Genomic DNA, 18,631 nt, shown 5'->3' with positions numbered 1-18,631 from the left:
GTTTCAATATTTTATTTTTTGTAGCCTACTCTAAAACTGTTTTACGGACCTAACTATGGGAAACGATGACGAAATCACGGGATATTTCTCAGCTCTGTCAAGGGTTGTGTGTTGAACATGCTGTCATAGGTTGGTTGCAAATGCAGCTCTGAGAAAATAGCTTTGTTTCTTTCGTCCCACGTTACTTTCGACCCCGCTCTCCCCTATTGTTATATATTTTAACAAGCTGAAAAACAACATTTTGGTGTTACATTATTTAAATGATTTTTGCATACAGAATTATGAAACATTTCAGAAATTAGATTAGATCTTTATCTACTGTTTGCCTACTCAAACACACAATTAATGAAATCAGTAGCCGAGGCTTCCAGAACAGTAAGGTCAGTATAAAAAATACTTAAGAGGTTTGTCTTTTAGGTGCAGATGTCAGAGTATCAGATATCAAATCGCGCCACCTCTTGGCGATAATGACAAGCATGCATGACTTTTGTTTTGAAAGGCTTGTGTGAAAGCGGAAGTGTGCAGCAGTCGCAAAGGCAGGCAGCATGGCGTACTCGGCGAAAATAGGACCGTCTATTTTGAGCAGCGACCTGTCGCAGCTCGGGAGGGAATGTGAGCGAATGATGGAGTGCGGTGCTGATTATCTGCACCTTGACGTTATGGATGGGTGAGGAATGAAGTTTGCAATTCTTCATCATAGTTTCTCACCCAATGTTGACCTGCAGGCATTCATAGCGATCATATGGCCCAGGGAACCAATGCCATAAATACGCAGGTCTTTTTAATGAACTTACCAAGAACCTTTAGTTATAACCCCCCATTTTGGCACAGTTTCATATTTTGACAGTTTCGCTGTGTCACAATTTCGAGGAATGTTACATGAAGTAATTCACAGCTTAGCACTGCAGTGAGGCAATTAAGTTATCTTATTTCCCTTTTTACAGTTTTACGCAAAGTTTAAGTGTTGACTGGTTCAGACAAGCAAGCATTCAGAATTTTCACCCAAACTATTAACGTATGGTACAATTTAAAACATTGGGGTTTGCAGTTTAAAAAAAAAAATGTTTTTAAAAGAAGTATCAATCTTATCAAGTTGCATGTCAGAAAACATCTAACTCCTGTTTCTTCAATCTTTTTCCTTCATCCTTAAATTAACTTAAGGCATTTTGTCCCGAACATCACATTTGGACATCCTATGGTGGAATGTTTACGACATAGTATCGGGCCTGATCCATTTTTTGGTGAGTTTAGTCATTGTAAAACTGCATCTACTCTAGTTCGTTTCATTTAAGGTGCAAATAACCTGACCCTCTTTTTTGGGACAGTTTTGTTAGTTATCCGCTAAAGTAGACACCATGGGTTCTTTCATGTTTTCACTCTCTTTCTGTATTCCTAAATAAACATTATGTAAAGGATAAACCAGATAAGTACAACATTGCAGTGTTTGTTGTGTGTAGATTTGACGTCTTTGCTTACCCTATGCCTTATTACAGACATGCATATGATGGTATCCAGGCCAGAGCAATGGGTGAAGCCCATGGCAGCAGCAGGAGCCAGTCAGTACACTTTCCATATAGAAGCCACGACCAACCCTGGCAACCTCATCAAGGAAATCAGGGAGAGTGGCATGAAGGTCTGTGGAATACAGCCAATATTTTTTGTGTGTATGTATATATATATATATAATGTATAAGAATATATAAGCACGCTTACAAATTTGCTTTGTAAAGCACGTAAAATATAGAGAAAGCATATAATATAAAAATAAAAATTAAATTATTAATTACATTTATTTATTTATTTTTAGCATATTTTTGTTTATACTATAGGCAGATGCTTTGTGGCTTTGACTGCTATGATCTTATGGCGCCCTCTGCAGACTAACAAAGGATTTTTTTTTGTAAAATGTTACAAGTTGCATAAATTAAACTGAGGTTAAACCGTTTTGTAAGAATTTCATTTGAGCAGAACAGAAGTCATTTAACTGGTTTAAAGGAGGTGCCAGCAAACTCTTATTTTGATAAAACTTTTATATTTCCGAACAACCTAGAATTGCATATATCATAAATTGTAGCAACAGTCTTTCATGTTTTTGATGCAGGTTGGTCTTGCCATTAAACCTGCAACAACTGTTGAGGAATTGGCACCATGGGCTGGACAGATTGATATGGCTCTTGTCATGACCGTAGAGCCTGGCTTTGGTGGTCAGAAGTTTATGGAAGATATGATGCCAAAGGTACGCAAGTGTGCCATCTCTTAGCCTCTTTTTGATTTATCCGACAACACATTAAAGATGCTGGTGTGTCCTCAGGTGAGCTGGCTTAGGAGTCAGTTCCCTTCTCTGGACATTGAGGTGGATGGAGGAGTCGGTCCAGACAGCATCCACAGATGTGCTGAGGTATAGCGGTCCTTTACTGCACACATATTCATTTTTTATGAATGGAAAAAAGCAAGAGATTATTTGAAGAAGTGTTTTACTCATCTTTATTTATTTCTAGGCTGGAGCCAACATGATCGTATCGGGCAGTGCTGTGGTGGGCAGTGATGACCCTCGTTCTGTAATCGCCCTCCTCAAAAACGTTGTTATTGACGCGATCCAGAAACGTTCCTTAGACCGCTGAACATTTTGTGAGTTTTTACCTCAAGTCTGTTTTCGACCACCACTGAAAGTCAGTTCTACAGATTCTAAGAGTCTGTTTTAATGAATACATTTGTTATTGAATGCTCAGTGGTGCTTGTGAACAGACATGACCCCGTTGCTGGATGTGCTGAAGGTGCTTTTGCACATCTACAGACCACAAGAATTGCCTTTGCCAAGACTCTTGTTCGGATTTATCTGGAGTTTTCAAATGGCCTTTTGAGAACTTCAAGCAGATAGAACAGACATACTCTATCTACATCTGACCATTCCCCTCTTAATTATCCTCATTTGGTTTGATTGATCACATTTATTGTTTGTCATAGTACCAGTTACAGTGACAACAAATTGAGAAAGCTGCTGCTGATAACATTTCAGTGTTATCAGGTTTGTTGTTTAAAGAATGACATTGGAACAAAGCATAAGCTCTACATACTGTACTACTCATTTTTTGCAGATTGATCGTTTAAATGAATTCTGACTGTTTTTTGTTTTTCAACATTCCACCAGCCTGTGTTTCTGAAACACTGAAATGATAAAAGCATAAATGAAAAGACCTGTGGTATTGTTTGTCTGTTTTTTTCCCCCTCTCTCTAATGAAATCCTTCTGAGCGTAACATTAACACGACAAGATGTTTCAGACGCTGAAGTCACCAAGTAAATCTACATCTGTTAACAGTTTATTATCTAAACAAATACAATGACACATTTTAAAGTATCTCTTTTAAATGCATGTTATCTCATTTTTTTTTTTTATTCAGATCTGCTTCCTTCTAATCAACTACATTTTTTTCTTATTATTTTTCACTCATTTGTTTCACTCAGATGTATGTCTCAATACAGAAGAAAATTGAATAAATATGTCCAGTTTTGAAATGAAATGTATTGGAGCCAAAGAGGCATTTAAATAAGTTCTCACAGAACAGATGCAGATCAATTTATGTTAATTGTCAGTCCACAGCCAGGACCTTTGGATAGCAGAACCTGTGCCTTCCAAAATATGATCCTTCACCTTTTTGTGCCATTCTTCTGCCAAATCTCCCAACAGGTCGTATTCCTCTGTCTTTATACCACACTGCATCAATGTTTGGATCTACAGAAAAATGATATTATGAATATTAAGGATTAGATATTTAGGTGTGTTACATTTTACATTTTGTTTTTCAGTAAAGTTGTACCTCTTATATCCATTGAGCGTAATGGTAGATCATCATGAGGTTTTGGCTGCGTAAAACATGCTAAAAGCATAAGGATACAGAGCAAAGCACACAGGTTTACAGCCATGGCTTTGTGTCCGTCACTAGAGAAATGTCACCTGTAAGAAAGAATGAATGAATGAATGAATGAATGAATGAATGAATGAATGAATGGCAAATGGAAGCATATTCATATTCAAAAACTTGCCACTTTAGTTTATATGTTCAAATTTATATAAAATACTAAAAATTATTTTACAGTTTTTTTTTATGTTAGATTAACTGGAAATAAATATTTCAGTAAAAAGTCTTACACCATATTTGATAAATTACAATATATTGAAACTTACAGGATCTTGTAAGCTGTTCACCTCTTGGTATCTCAGTCTGTGATCCTCAGCTGTCAGTTAAAATGATCCTTGAGTGCAGAGGAAGCATAAATGTGTCTTCAAGGTAGAAGCTTTTCAGAGGATTTGTAATCTTACAGTCTTGCCATAGCTGTGAGTACAAGAAAACTTCTGAGCATCTTGAGTCGTTCTCAGAGGTTGAGGATATTCTCGTTTGGATCCACTGATGGACTGATCCACCAATTTATACCCCATCTGGGGGAGGGTGAAGACTGCACAGCATGCGTGAACTCAGAAACATCCTTACACTAAATATGCAAATTATGTGATAATTTGGATATGGAGAACAGGATAACCCAGCATATGTCTGAACTGAGCTCTGTCAGTGTCATGCTGCCTGATTCATTAATAACATCACTGACACTGAAGACAATTGTGTAGTTTAAGATATTTATTTAGAAGAAAACCCCCACGATATATGAAAAATATATCAGATACAATGTTTCATCAAATATACCCAAGAAACTACATAGACATCTGAATTAAGAAATTAAATATTGACTATATTTTAATATAAATTTTGAATTATCAAAACAACAACAGTTAATAAGTTTAATGTAGACAAGGAATTTCTATTGTGTGCATAATAGAAATGGTCTATTCTAAGGAACCGCAATGCTACAAGACAAGCCTCTCATTTTCCAGAATAATCTGACACTCATCTAATGGAAGATTAAAGCAAATATTAATTTATATTATTCAACTGGGAATCCCCCAAACCCTTGCAGCTGAATTTATTAACATATGAAATATTCTTATGTGAATCTGTCAATGTTCTGTGAGTTTGTACACCATCAAGGCCTACTAAAATATGTGAAAGTATGCTAGCTTGCTGAAATTGCTTCACATGACCAGCTTTCGCAGAGATCTTGCTTCATTGCTGCCTCCTTCAGAAAAAAGCATAAAGAACATTATTAGTAGTAAAATGCTTTTGGTGACTTTCTAAAAAGGCAACCTGTTAAGCAATTCAGTTCAATTTCATTTTCCACAGGCCCTTTCATGACCAAAGGATGTGGGTAGTCGATTTGTTCCAGAAGCTGAGCAAGGGATCTGATTGCTATCAGATTAATGTATTAAAATCACTGTGAACTGTGAAATAAAACTTGGTTTAAATGTCTGATTGTGGTTTACAAATATTGGGATGTGTATCTGGGAACAATCTTTATTTGTCTTATTCCAACCTATATATGTCTATTATTTTATAATCAGATACCAGAAAAACTGCAGTTTGTGAAATGTTTGGCTTAAAATTAATGTTCAAAATACATGAATTTGGTTTGATATTTTGTTATATAATTGCAAAGACATTTATACAAAATTGTGTGGCAAAACAGGAAAACAAAACTTAGCTCATTGCTTTTATACAACACAAAAAATATTGAGTCAAATGTAAATGAAAGATCATGTTATTGAATATGTAGTATTCAGTTTTGTACTTACTAATTGGAAATTCATGCAATGTCCTTGATGGCTGAGGAGTCTGAATGAAAAAGGGAAGAACAGAAAACTATATTTAGCCTCTTTCTGAACTTGCCAAAAATATATCGTTTTAAACTACAAAAATACACTGTTTCAGTACATGCTCCTGTACAGCAAGGTTTCTGGAAAACCAAACAGGAATATGTGACTGAGCAGCTGGGCTGCTACTTACCCGTCTGCGGGACGTCTCCACCGTCATCCCTGCAGCACTCAAAGCAGCGATTCTTTTCTGAATGTCTGTAACCTTTACATGAAGAAAAGAGCAATGGTTAACAAACAGTTAAGGTAAGATATGGACATTTGCGACTTTGTTGGAAGAAGGAATGTGGAGTAAATGGTAATGTTTAGACTGAGTGGCTTACTCCACTTTGAGTGCTCTGGACGCTGGCCACTGCCATTGCTACTTTACCCTCCAGCTGCGACAGCTCACAGCTGGTTGTGCTGCTAAACTCAAACGACCTTACCCTCTTCTGCTTTTTTAAGGGTTTAGGTACGCCTGGCTTTCCTTTCTGAAGTATACAGTCAAATTAGAAAGATCAGAAGAGTGTGTTCAAACCAAATGACTATTTGTAACAAATATGTATAAATATGCACACTTTATGTTTAATGGTACTTTTAGTGGTAGATTCTGACTTTTTCCACACTCTTACCCACTCAACCTCAAAAGGCCATTCTTGTCTGACATTCCCAGGTCCTGCTGAAGCTCCTCTCATAGCCGGAGCATGATAAACTGTCCCTTTCTTTGGAGAGTCATCTGAAGGTTTCATTGCATCTTCCTCATCAGACGAGCCTTTGTCACTTATTTTTTCAGTAAGTTCATCAAGCTTTTTCCTGAGCTGGAGCTCCTCTAAATCAGCTGGAGACAGATCCTCCTCTTCCAGCTCCACCTAAAGGGAGAGTAGAAGAACTACTTGAGGATTTAAAGTCAAGGGGGTCTTCATGAGATATGTCCTATTAATAGAAGTGTTTCACAAATGTAAGTTTTATGGACTTATCCAGAAATGTGGATGACATGTTTCTCTTTTTGAGGGTGAAAGCAATATTTGTTTAAAAAATATATATATATTTAATATATATTATTTTTTTTTCTGAGTAGTAGGCTAATGAAGTACTACCATTCAAAAGTTTGTGGTCACTAAGATGTTTTTGTTGTTTTTTCTTTGATGAAACTTTACATCAGCAAAGATGCATTACATTGATCAAACAGTAAAGACTTTTACATTCTTGAAAAAAACTTTCTTCAGAAATGCTTTTCTTTTTACTTTTCTATTGAATCCTAAAATGTTAAATATTTCTAGTGAATGCTGCAAGAGATAAGGCTGCACAATTTTTTTTTCAACAATGATAATAAAAAATTGGTGTATTACAATGATTTCTGAAGGATCATGAGACTGAATAATATTTCACAAATTTTTTTTTTGATCAAATAAATGCAATCTTGGTGAGCATAAGACATTTCTTTCAACAACAACAATGACAAAAGCATACAGACCCCAAACTTTTGTACAGTAGCATATTATTGGAAAAGCATTTCATTTATAAACCTAAAATAATAACCTGTTGGTTGTGCAGATTTACTTCAAACACTTGTTCTGCCGATCCCCCAATAACTGGCAATATGAGTTTCTGCTCCAAACGGCTCAGAAGAGTCTCGATTGCTGACATGCGCATGTCAAGCTCGATAATCTAGTGTCAGAGAGATACAAGATGTATTTGCTGCATGAACTTTTTAAAGGATCCAATGAAGTGCAGTTTTATCAGTTTTACAAGTCATAATTTCCACAGATTTTGTCATGACTTCTTGACCGTACCTGTGGAGGAACGTCATCTGGTGAATTCTCCCTGTGTGGGGCAGGACTATATATGATGTGCATCTCAGATTCACCGTCATCCTCCGAGTCTTCCAGGCTGTAAGAAGGCTCTCGGTGGAAGTGATAGTTAGAGCTGCCAGCTGAAGAGATGCTCATCTTGGAGAGGGGAAAGAGATGTTGTCATCCTCGGTTCTAGATGTGGTGTGCAGTCATCTACAGAGTGCAAACAAAACACTGACTGTTATTTAATGAGGCAAATACCGAAATTAAAGAGGAATTTCTGAGTCTATCCAAATAGCCTGGTATGGATTTTGCCAAGGCGGGAATTCAGTTTGATTGCTGTAATTATATTATAGTGTTTCTAACAGTGATTGTGTTTATAGTGTGTTTGGTTTATATTCATGGCACAAGGCAGCCCAAATCTTGCTGACAGAAGGAAAACAGATGGGATGGCCTGAAGGGGAAGCACATTCAACTCTACAGAGTCTTGGAAAAATATAAATCCTCAGAAATCTGTAAGGGAAATTGAAGCAGTCAGCACATCTTACCAAAACGGGAGGGTCTGTCCAGACTTCTCTGGCTGATTTGCAACATGCCCTTCATCTCATCACCTCTACCATGAGTTCCATTCTCCAGGATCTGCTTAAAGGCTGTGGACCAGTCGTCTTCACTTACTGAGTCCTTACTCTGGGTTACTTTCTCTTGGCTACCTGAATACTTTAAAAAAGGAAGGAATGAAGGAAGGAAGGAATAAATAAATGTCACATATTGCATGGACTTATACCTGAAATCATGTGCTTAAACAAAACTTTCAGAATATTTTTATTAAAACAAATTATTGTCTAGTATACCAATTCAGTAACAATCCCTGTAACAAACAAACCCTGATGTGACAGCAGTGGCATGCGTGACAAATTTTTTGATTATTTGCTTCAGTGAGAAAACAATCAAGATTTCAACACACAGTCTTATCACTGTTAGCAGTCAACATATCTCAGTGGGAGCACTTTGCATCATTTGTTTAGCACACTGGGTAGATAAATCCCCAATTTTTCACACCATTGCAAACGGTGTATTCTTTATTGCCGATCTAATGCATTTGTCCTTCCAATTTAAAATTCAAAGCAACTGTTGATTCCATTGAAGGAACTTTTTTGGGCAATGTTTCTTTGCACACTTCAGTATTTAAGTGTTTGCCATATGAAATTAGCTGATTTCTCACATCAGATGTGTAAGAACAGAAACATACGAACCAGAAGTACGGGAAGTCGTGAATAAGCAGAGTTCTCAACGCCTAGATTGAAATCAAGAGGAACAACAGGGAGTAGCCGTCTGCCTTTTCTCATCTTAAAGGAGAAAGAAAATGTTCATTTTTAATTCTCTAGAACCCAAATATCAAAAAAGTAACCGTGCAATCCAATATCTATCTATCTATCTATCTATCTTGAAATTAAGGTAGCTGTAAAATATCATAGTGACTTTCTCATAATAACAAAATGAATGTAAAGTTAAATATATTTTTAAGAAAAATAAAATAATACAGGAGGGAAACAAACACTTTGCCAAACCCTGTTTTAAAATTTAAAGCAAAGTGGTTAGTAAAAGTGCTCATGCAGGTTAAGTTCATTCCCAGTCCTGTTCTCTTTTCTTTTTCTTGTCTACTCTGTGATCTTCAAAACTACCTCCAGGTGGCAAGGTGAGGAATCAAAATCATATAATAAGAATGAGAGAATCCAGTTCGAACAAAATTCATTTGTAAAAAATAAAATAAAATTTGAGCACCAGAGGGCGATCTCATACAACCATTTAAATGAAAGAACCGCTAACAAACTGATGCACTCTGGTCCAGCCTCTAGTTTTCTCTTTACCCTGATAACATCAGTTTCTATCCTTTTAAGGGACATTACCAGGCCGAAGTGGCGTCTGTCGACCCGCTCGGACTGCTCATCTTCCTGGCTATACAGAGAAGCAGCTGTGAGGAGGACAAGAGTTACAAACATGAATCTTTGATCTCAAACAAGAGACGCTATTATGATTACTAAGTCTGACTAGTCGAACACATGTGAACTAATATCAATTCAACATTATGTGTTTGATTTAGTGGAGGTTTTAAACTTGTTTTCTTGGACCTGTCATTATTATTCTTCCTACTAAATGTTTTTCTCTCTCAGAGTTCCAAATGCTGCCAGATAGATAAGCAGCGTCCAAATCTAAAGAACCATTGAAATGTGTTGTTTATTATTGTCTAGCTAACTAACATAGATGAGATTTAGCTACAATATTGATAATGATTAATTAAATCCTGAAAACAGTATTTGGAATGGGTTGTAAATGATAATTTCATAACTTGTTTTGTCCCATGACATAATCTTTAATTAATTCTTTTAGTTGTAGTAAAGCAGTGTTAGCTACAGAATAATCATGAAGTTACTTAACTGTATTGTTTATGGCTATTATTTGAAATTAAAAACATTACAAATGTTATAAATTTTATTGTAAATGTATATTTTAAAATGTAACATTTTTCTTTTTGGTAAAGAAAATGCCACATTTAATGAAAGATTATACTTTTTTATAAAGCTATGTTTTAGGCAATGCTTCTATGTTCAGTTCTTTGGCTATTTTAGATGTTTTTCTTCCACAGACATTTTGTTCTTCATGTTCCTTGCTTTATTAAATCAAAGGAAATGTGAGAGCAGATAGCTGCGGTATTGTTTGGACAGATGAAAGACATTCACTGATTACTTTAGATTCTTGCATGACATCAGCGTTCAAAATGTCTTTATCACAAAGGAACAGGACTTTTCACTTACTGTGAACTTCAGGCATGCTGTGCGTGTCATCATCTCGAGGCTCTATGGAAATGGGGGGTTACACTCAAAAAAAATAACTCTTTGAACGAACATAAAAAAATCATGGAAAGGATTTCCACATGATTAATTTGCTTTATTTCAGCATTATGCAATTCTGTTACTCCAATTTAATGTAATTACGTTGGGTCAACTTAATTTATTAAGGTTGATTCAACTTATTTACTATGGTTGGGCAAAGCTTAATTTAATAGTGTCAGCCCAACTAATTTGCAATGTTTTGGACAATGTTTTTAATAATTAAGTTCATTTTACAAAATAAGTTTAAGTAAACTTAACAAACCTTAATAGAGTCAACAAACAACAAATAAGTTAATTGTACCTGAAATTGTTAAATTATGATGACATAAAATTTGAATAATGCTTATTTAGGAATGCTATTAGGATCATGAGCAGCTGATTAATATTACTTTTCATTCAGACCTTTCTATAATTACATCTTATCAAGCATATCACAAACATATTTGAAATACAAAGCAACATTTCAAACCTTTAGTTTCTTTGTTTGTTTTGTTCTAAAACTTATTAGAACAACTTAATTGCTATAAATTGATTTACTCATCTACCTATCTAATGGTGCTACACTTCTCCAAGAGGGTGACAGAATAACAATTACCCATAATACACTGCAGAAATCCTCAGCCAATGAGATGCAAGTCTGTGTTGGTTTCATTAATCTGTTACTTTTACGCAAAAATGTTATGTTGGCTGAACAAATAATTTTTAAGTAAAGCTGACAATACACACTTTTTTGTTGAATGAACTAGATTAAATCAAGTTCACATTGTTAAATAAATGTTTTTAAGTAATCATAACATGAACGGATTAAGTAAAATTGGCAAAGGTGAAAGTACATTTTTTTGAGTGTAGGGAGGAACAGCGAGAGATGAAAAGTTAAACATAAGAAGACAAGAGACAGAAAATAAGCTGTGATTGGTTGCAGGAGGCAACCACTGTTGAACATTGGTTAAATAGTGGCTTCAACTAAAGCTAACAATGCCTCAAAAAAAAAAAAAAAAAATCAGTTTCAATTCCAACAACAATGTTGGTGTTTGTTGGCATTTATACATATTGTGACAAATATTATGCACATTACTAAAACATCTTTTTGTATATATATATATTTTTTCAGAACATTATTAATCTCATTTGACCCAAACAACAATTTTCCTTTAATGACCTCTGTATTTAGGACAGACAGGGTTTGACAATTGGATAAATGCGACACACTCAGGTCCAGGCACAGAGGGAAATAAGCCATGTGACTGTGTAAAGGAGTAAATCACATGGATGCTTCAGCCCAGCCAGTTCTCTCTCTCCCTCACGCCCTCTGGATCCCTCACTAAATCCTTCAAAGTTATGAGGGCCTCTCCCTTCTAAGCTCTGCCTTCAGTGTTCCTGCTGTAATTCATCTGTCAGAAATTGCCTCAAAAAGGGTTTTATATGAAATGATGACACAGTAAGAATCAAATCTCATTTCTCAATAGCTATCTGACTTTCTAAGCGGATAAAAATTCCTGCTTGAAATGAACAAACAGAATGCAGTTTGCAAACTGGTAACTTTTTATAATCAGAGGACAGTCTTTAATTTTCCTAATCCTTTATGTATTGGTATCGCAAAACTGACAGTTTCATATTTTTTTATTTTACTTAGTTTAACCATAACAAATGTGTATTTATTACATTTTTGCACATTCGTGTTCCTTAGACTTAAAATGTATGTTCAAATATTATCAAAATTGCTCATGGTTCATTTTTTTAGGTTAGATTGGCAAGGATTCGAGTCTCAGTCCTAATTTTTTAGGGGGTATAGTGTGTATTATGCTCCAATTAAAAACATTCCATCTGTGGACTACTTGAGATGAATGACTCTTGGTCAGTTAAACAGGCTTTTGAAGTCTACCTCTGAGGTCAGTTTGAGAGCTGGCACGCTCACTGTTCAGCCTCTTGAAAAGTGAATTCATGACCTTTGCACTCCCAAAACGCTTGAAGCGTGAGCGGACATTCTCATGGAACCATTCTAGAGTGCCAATCTTAAGGATTCTATAGGAACAAAGACAAAAACAAGAAGAACAATATTATTATTTAGTCAATCCAAACCGATCTCATGAGAAATGTAGGATTTTTTCCCCCTCCAAACTGTTTATTTGCAGGAAATGACATTTGCTTAGGGTTGTGGTTTAGTTAAATGCATGCAGATCTGGTGAAGATGAATCATCAGTGCAAAGCACTGGAATAATAGCCTAAGTAAAACAGTCTCAAACTTGGGCCTTATTTATTAAACCATTTTTACATTTGACAGTTTTATTTGAATTTGACAGTTTACAACAAGTGCCATTTTCTGTATTACACAAAAATGTGTTCTGTTTGTGTTTTATTTAATTTCTCTGTATGCTGTTGTGTCATGTAGATCTACTGTAAATCCCACTCACGTGTCGGTCAGGTCCTCACCTGGCCATGTGGCATGGATCACAAACCCAACCGTGGTCCTTCTTGTTAAAATGGCTGCAGGACTTGCAGACAAATAGCTTGCAATCTAGACATTGGCGCTTGCTGTTGACAAGGAATTTGAAGGGCTGCAGACAGCGAATGCAGAGAGAATCGCTGAGTTTAGGCTGATATTCCAGCAGCTCTCTTTTGGTGTCCTCTTTCCTTATTTTGGTCTTGAGTTCCCTGCATGAATAAAAATGATTAGGCCAATTAAAAATGTTGTGCATGCTGATTATTTTTATTTGTTATCTGTAAAACAAAACTTGTGGGCTCTTGTTCCAGTAGTAACCTGTTAAACATGAAATATCGTTTGACATTGATAACACTAGAATATGGATAAATGGCTTTATCGAGGTGGAGAGTGCTACCGTCAGCGCTGGGCGGAGGATATTTCACAACTGTGGAAAGCTGTTTTATGAGAAATTATTGGAACAAAATAAAAACATTTATTGCCAGTTTATAAATAACAGTTTCCCTCTGAAACAGGTTTTTGATTTGGTTTATTGTAGCACTTCTAATCTACTCAAATTAAAAGTTTAATGTCGTAGCCCTGGTCAATGCGAAAACTAATTTAATAGCGGCACTGATTGATGGCATCATATGACACAGGTGCATGCTACCTGAGGACACCAGAACGGTACGGGTTGAGATTTAGGAAATGGGATTTACTTGGAACGACTGATTGACTGATCTAAATTATTCGCTCAATCTGTGAATCGGTGGGCTAAATCAGTCAGGACAACATAGGCAAAGTAACTACCTATGACTGTCTATTCATTTAAATTATTTTCTTTTTAAATGTTCAGAACAGTTGTCTAAAAGATTCAATAAATGCCACAAATGTTTAACAAAAACAAATAAACAAATAAATAAACAAACAAATAAATAAATATAGCCAATATATACATTTCATAGGCTTTAACACAGTATAAGAATTAACGGAGAAAAAAGTTAGAACAACACATAAAGTAAGACTAAAGCACAGGCTACCTTCCTCCACATAATTTGAAAGTGTTAGTGAAATATTTTTATCACAACTCATATGCAATTATTGATCCAGTCTGATGGCTGAAATCTGATCAAATTTCGTTTTTAAACAACTGGACCCATATTGCTTTGGATCATCAGCACAAGTCAGCATAACAGAGAGAGGAAATGACTCCATATTCTGTTCCATGGTCTTCCTTTTCTCCAAAAACCTCCATTCTTAATGTGCCAATTTCTGAAGCTTTATGGCCTCAAGTGATGGCCTTCTAGCACAATGACCCCTCTGTGTCACAGATGTATAGCATTTAAAACAGGATATACAAGCATCTGCTAAATCTGCTAAATCTTCTCTTCTCAAAAAAAAAAAAAAAAAAAAAAAAAAAAAATACTGCTAAGAGCTTTCCTCCACATGTTGAATGGTTGTGTGCCTGTGGCTCTTTCAACTTTTATTTGGCAAAGGTTGAAAGCACTCCAGCATAAGTCCAAGTGTGACTCAAATATCTCGCATTACAGCATAATCAATTCATAAAGGATATATGAATTTTAGAGAGGATTAGGGAAAATCTCTTACAAATTTAAAATGTTAAAATGTGTATTTTTATCTTTAAACAATATCTTCTCCCATATTTCAACCATATACATAACAATGCGCTTAGTTTTGAGAATGTGAATTTAATCTATCTAAGCCATAGTGTTTGAACATGTATCAAGAAGAGTAGACTACACCATATTTATAATTCATAATTATTAAAGTTTTAATTGATTTATACAGTTTGGCTTACTTGCAGATCACCTGCTTGCATAAGAACTTGTGTTTTTTCTCCCTTTTAAATGTTCATGTTTAAATGTTTCAAGATCTGTCTGTAATGCATAAGTGAATGTAACATCACATTACAACATCATATTCCCAAGAACATCTTTGTTTTTAATATCATCACGAATCCTCACCGCATTACAACAAAGTCTCCAGAGGACTATTTTGAGCTAGCCTCCTTCCAACTGTGAGAGAATTGAGAGAAAATTGTCAGTCATGTGATGTTATTCAATATTCTAAGACAAATCCTATTACCTCCTTTAAAATGACTGGAATTTAGACATACATGAGCTCGGCCTGTTGATAAAGGGTCTAAGAATAGCTGGTGAAAAACAAAAGATGTATGTAAGGGACTTTAACTTAGGGTTCATATGTTGACAAACAGATACCAACGTGTATCAATTCTCAGTTTTGTATTTGTTAGCTAACTTTCGGTTGTTTCTAAAAATCTTAAAACACTTAAAGTAGGCAACAAACAACTTAAAGTAAACTCATCCAACATATGAAAGACAGCAAAGAAATTAATCAGCCTTTCTTACAGAAATTGATTTTAACGTGTACCTTTCTTCAGCGTTGCATGCAAAGCTAGTACTTCACAGTGCTAGGACATACAGTACAGGTGTCATGAACAAGTAGGACCACATGTCTGTAAGCATGACCTTATATCTTAATGGATCAAAGAAAGCGGATGGTTATGGTCCAGACAGTAGGCACACAAGATATAATTATATAAGCACAATTTACTGCATTCACAAGACCTTTTCTTGGCTTGCTGAGTCATTTAGCCATTCCTTCAAAGAGATTAATAAATAAAAAAATGGCCAATTAACTTTAATTTCAGTGAAAGTTTGTCTATTTGTGAAATTTTATTGAATATTTTTCTCTGTTCTTTTTAAAATAAGCAGTTCAGATATAGACATTGTTTTGGAGATTTGAAGGTGATTTGAAACAAGAAATTATCTTCATAAAAAGTAATCCGCTGAAAATTATTTCAGATTTATATCAGATGGGTTCACATTAGGCTTAGTGCAATGGAACTGTTCCTGAGATCCATATTTTTGAGCAGGATAAATTAATGACAGACATTCCACAGATTCTTGTCAAATGATAAATCCCAGATTTAAGCACAAACCAGCAAACCACTAGCCTGACTACGTCAGACTTCCTACTTCCGCTCAATTTCTGTCTACGAAGCAAAGTGAAGTAGCAGAGTCTGGTATTACCAGGCTAGCAAACCACTGCAGCCACTTAAGATCGACAGTCTGAGTAAACAATAGTTCAGATGAGGCCTATAATAATTAGACCGAACCATTAAAAAATATCATTGATCAGTATTTTTTGATAAGATGATTGATAAGATGATATTTTTTTAGGTTGCAGTTAGGGAACATGTTCTGACAGTTAATGCCATGTAAATGTGATTTAGAGTGTCTCACCCTAGTCTGTTCTCTTCTTTCTTTCGCAGGTGGAAATCTCTCTGGATCACCTGCCAGACATGCTTGGCTTCGTCATCTGTCAACCTGGAGAGATCCAAACTCTTCCCATAACTGTTGCTGGGCATCATTTTAAATCTCATCCGGTAGAATGAGGAAGCCTGTGAAACAAATCACAGTGCCACTTTGTTACCAATTAGGTAGAGTCTTTGCTGCTTTGCCTTTAATACTAATAGTAGTAACTATGCAAATTGTGGGTGTTCAGAAAGTGTCAGCCATTGCCTATTTGAATATAAAAGGATGTTTTCTCCAAAAAGAAAACAACATCATTTTGGTTAATGGTGTACACACATCAGCCAGTAAGAATCAGTAATTTAATTTGCTTTTTAAACACTGGAATAGTCATGTAGAGAGCAGTGTGACTAGCTGTTGATGAGCTGCTGCTTATTTAAGTTCCTTTGGTCAAGTCTTATGACATCATTATCTGAAAATGTGTCTATCGTCCCCTCTTAATGCTGAATTAAAAAGACACAGTCATATGATGTTTATTCAAAGATTCACTATTTCCTTTGCAACTGCAAAAGGCAACTAATCAGTAGTTCTTTAACAAGTTACAGAATACTGTTCAAAGGTTCTTTGTCTTCCCAATGTATTTAATGGGATTAAAGCAACAAGACGTCTTTACACCTGATTTGGCATTTTGCTAAAGGAAGGGGTTGGGGTTTTTGACATTTTGCAAAGCCTATAAAGCACAGTTTCAAACACACAAAATGTGGTTTTAAAAAAAGTATATTATTATCAAAACCATTGCAGAATAGTATTTCTTACTCTGCATTTGAACAGAGTGAAATTACTTCAAAGACTTTTAGGGAAATGATATTCAAAATGAATTCAGAGGTGCTGTAAATGAATTTTGTAACACTGCAAAAACTAAATTTAATATTTGTTTATTTATTGGAATTGGTTCATATCTTCCATTCCACTCAACATACAGTATGTGCGTAAGCTCATATTCTATTGCTGGCCCTTGAGGTCTTTATATAACGGAAAACTAGTTGATTGTTGAGCAATAAGGCATGTTACTGCATTCATACATAACAGCAGAAGACCTACTGATGCACAGTGATGGCAAGCTTTAATTCGAGGAAGAGGGGTTTAAGGATTTAGAGGAATGTTGCAAAATCATCACCATGATACAAATGACAAAACTTTTAATAATTTCACATCTAAAAAGTAGACACAGGCCCTCTTCTTAGGTTTTGACATTATGTAGCCTAATAACAAGTATGTAGTAAAAATGTTTACCTGGACTTGATTCAGAAGCCTGTGGTAGTCCAGTGGGATTTCAGCTGACCACTTTCAAGCAACTGCTGTGTCCAATTAACTGTGGGGTTGGGAAGGGCCACTGAAATATTTAAACCCCACCTCAGAGTTCTGTTTGAAACAACATCTGATTTAATCTTGTAAATTAACTGCAGCAAAAGCTGAACAATCTTACAGCTTAATTCAGCGTAATCGTCACAGTTTTCAAGATTGGGTGTTGGTTTGAATAGCATACTTTAAGTTTTATGTATGCATCACAAAAGCTTTCTCCACTAACATTTTTTTTTTTTTTTTTAGTTTGAAGAGTTATTGTTTTTGCATGACCAATAAGGGAAATGAACCTACAACATGTCTTTATTACCTCCAGGAAAAAAATAAAATAAAAAACATTCTAGGCTGGAGACTCTGATTAAGTTTGTTCAAGATAGATTCTTTGGCAATTAATGTAAAATGTTTCAACCATTTGCATGTTCTTAATGCAGGGCCATTTATTCATATCTTCTCCCCATGAGACTTTTATTTGGCCAAGATTGAGTTTGACTGTTGATCTAAAGGTTACGTAATCTGATATTTATGGTGAAAGTACTGTTAAATCATACTATTTCTTTGTATCTGGTATAGTAAATGCAAAAAAATAAAAAATAAAATTGTACGAAAACCCAACTACAAAACATGCTGTGCTGAGGAGCCCAAATTAAAAATAAAATGAACTGTCAGCAGAAGTTATAAGTGGAAGAGAGAGTTGACAAGAACAGCCTCCTCTGCCGTCAAGAACAGAAATAACATCTCTAATGGGTTCTGAAATATGCTGCAGTGGCCCTTATTTGTGGTAGATGGCATTTTTCAGTTTTTATACAAAGTACAATGAGTTTTTGAGGGGTACATTTATAGTCTGTACAATGGGTTGTATTGTCTTAAGGAACTAAGGCTGCATCTAATTCTTTTTTTCAACCTATAATTTCTGGAGTTGTGCGCCCTTTGGGATTTTAATTATTTATTTATTTATTTTTTATTTATTTTTACACAAGATCTGTGACTTATTCAAACCACTGTATGTAAATCCCTTACATGATTGTTTTGGTTATATTGAATATTTTAATAGCATTCAGCTATCAATCTATTTGATCTATGCAACTATCTACTGTAAATTCCAAGGCCTCAACGATCATTTTAATAATTTAAC

The 18,631-nt window shown here is 35.3% G+C and overlaps 1 protein-coding gene and 1 pseudogene across 1 annotated transcript; one reads left to right on the top strand and one right to left on the bottom strand.

The window, feature by feature from the left end:
• The first annotated feature begins 513 nt into the window (after window positions 1-513).
• On the top strand, window positions 514-3,194 carry LOC113098508 (ribulose-phosphate 3-epimerase-like). The gene is made up of 6 exons (XM_026263633.1): window positions 514-667; window positions 1,162-1,241; window positions 1,494-1,633; window positions 2,102-2,236; window positions 2,312-2,398; window positions 2,499-3,194. Exons 1-6 carry the CDS (start codon window positions 546-548, stop codon window positions 2,619-2,621), a joined length of 687 nt encoding a protein of 228 aa, XP_026119418.1. The 5' UTR covers window positions 514-545; the 3' UTR covers window positions 2,622-3,194.
• A 1,511-nt stretch (window positions 3,195-4,705) lies between these two features.
• LOC113098515 (melanophilin-like) lies at window positions 4,706-17,503 on the bottom strand (annotated as a pseudogene).
• Between the last annotated feature and the right edge of the window lie 1,128 nt (window positions 17,504-18,631).

Source organism: Carassius auratus, unplaced genomic scaffold (genome assembly GCF_003368295.1).
Source record: "Carassius auratus strain Wakin unplaced genomic scaffold, ASM336829v1 scaf_tig00216571, whole genome shotgun sequence".
NCBI classification, from domain to species: Eukaryota; Metazoa; Chordata; class Actinopteri; order Cypriniformes; family Cyprinidae; genus Carassius; species Carassius auratus.
The sequence above is the reverse complement of the archived record's forward strand: the minus strand, read 5'-3'. Positions and strand labels throughout refer to the sequence as shown.

What these genes read in the sequence shown, in the direction of transcription:
- LOC113098508 (XM_026263633.1), top strand. Translation starts at nt 546, where the DNA reads ATGGCGTACTCGGCGAAAATAGGACCGTCTATTTTGAGCAGCGACCTG. An exon ending in TGGAAGATATGATGCCAAAG is followed by an intron (nt 2,237 to 2,311) that starts GTACGCAAGTGT and finishes GTGTGTCCTCAG; the next exon opens with GTGAGCTGGCTTAGGAGTCA. An exon ending in GCATCCACAGATGTGCTGAG is followed by an intron (nt 2,399 to 2,498) that starts GTATAGCGGTCC and finishes ATTTATTTCTAG; the next exon opens with GCTGGAGCCAACATGATCGT.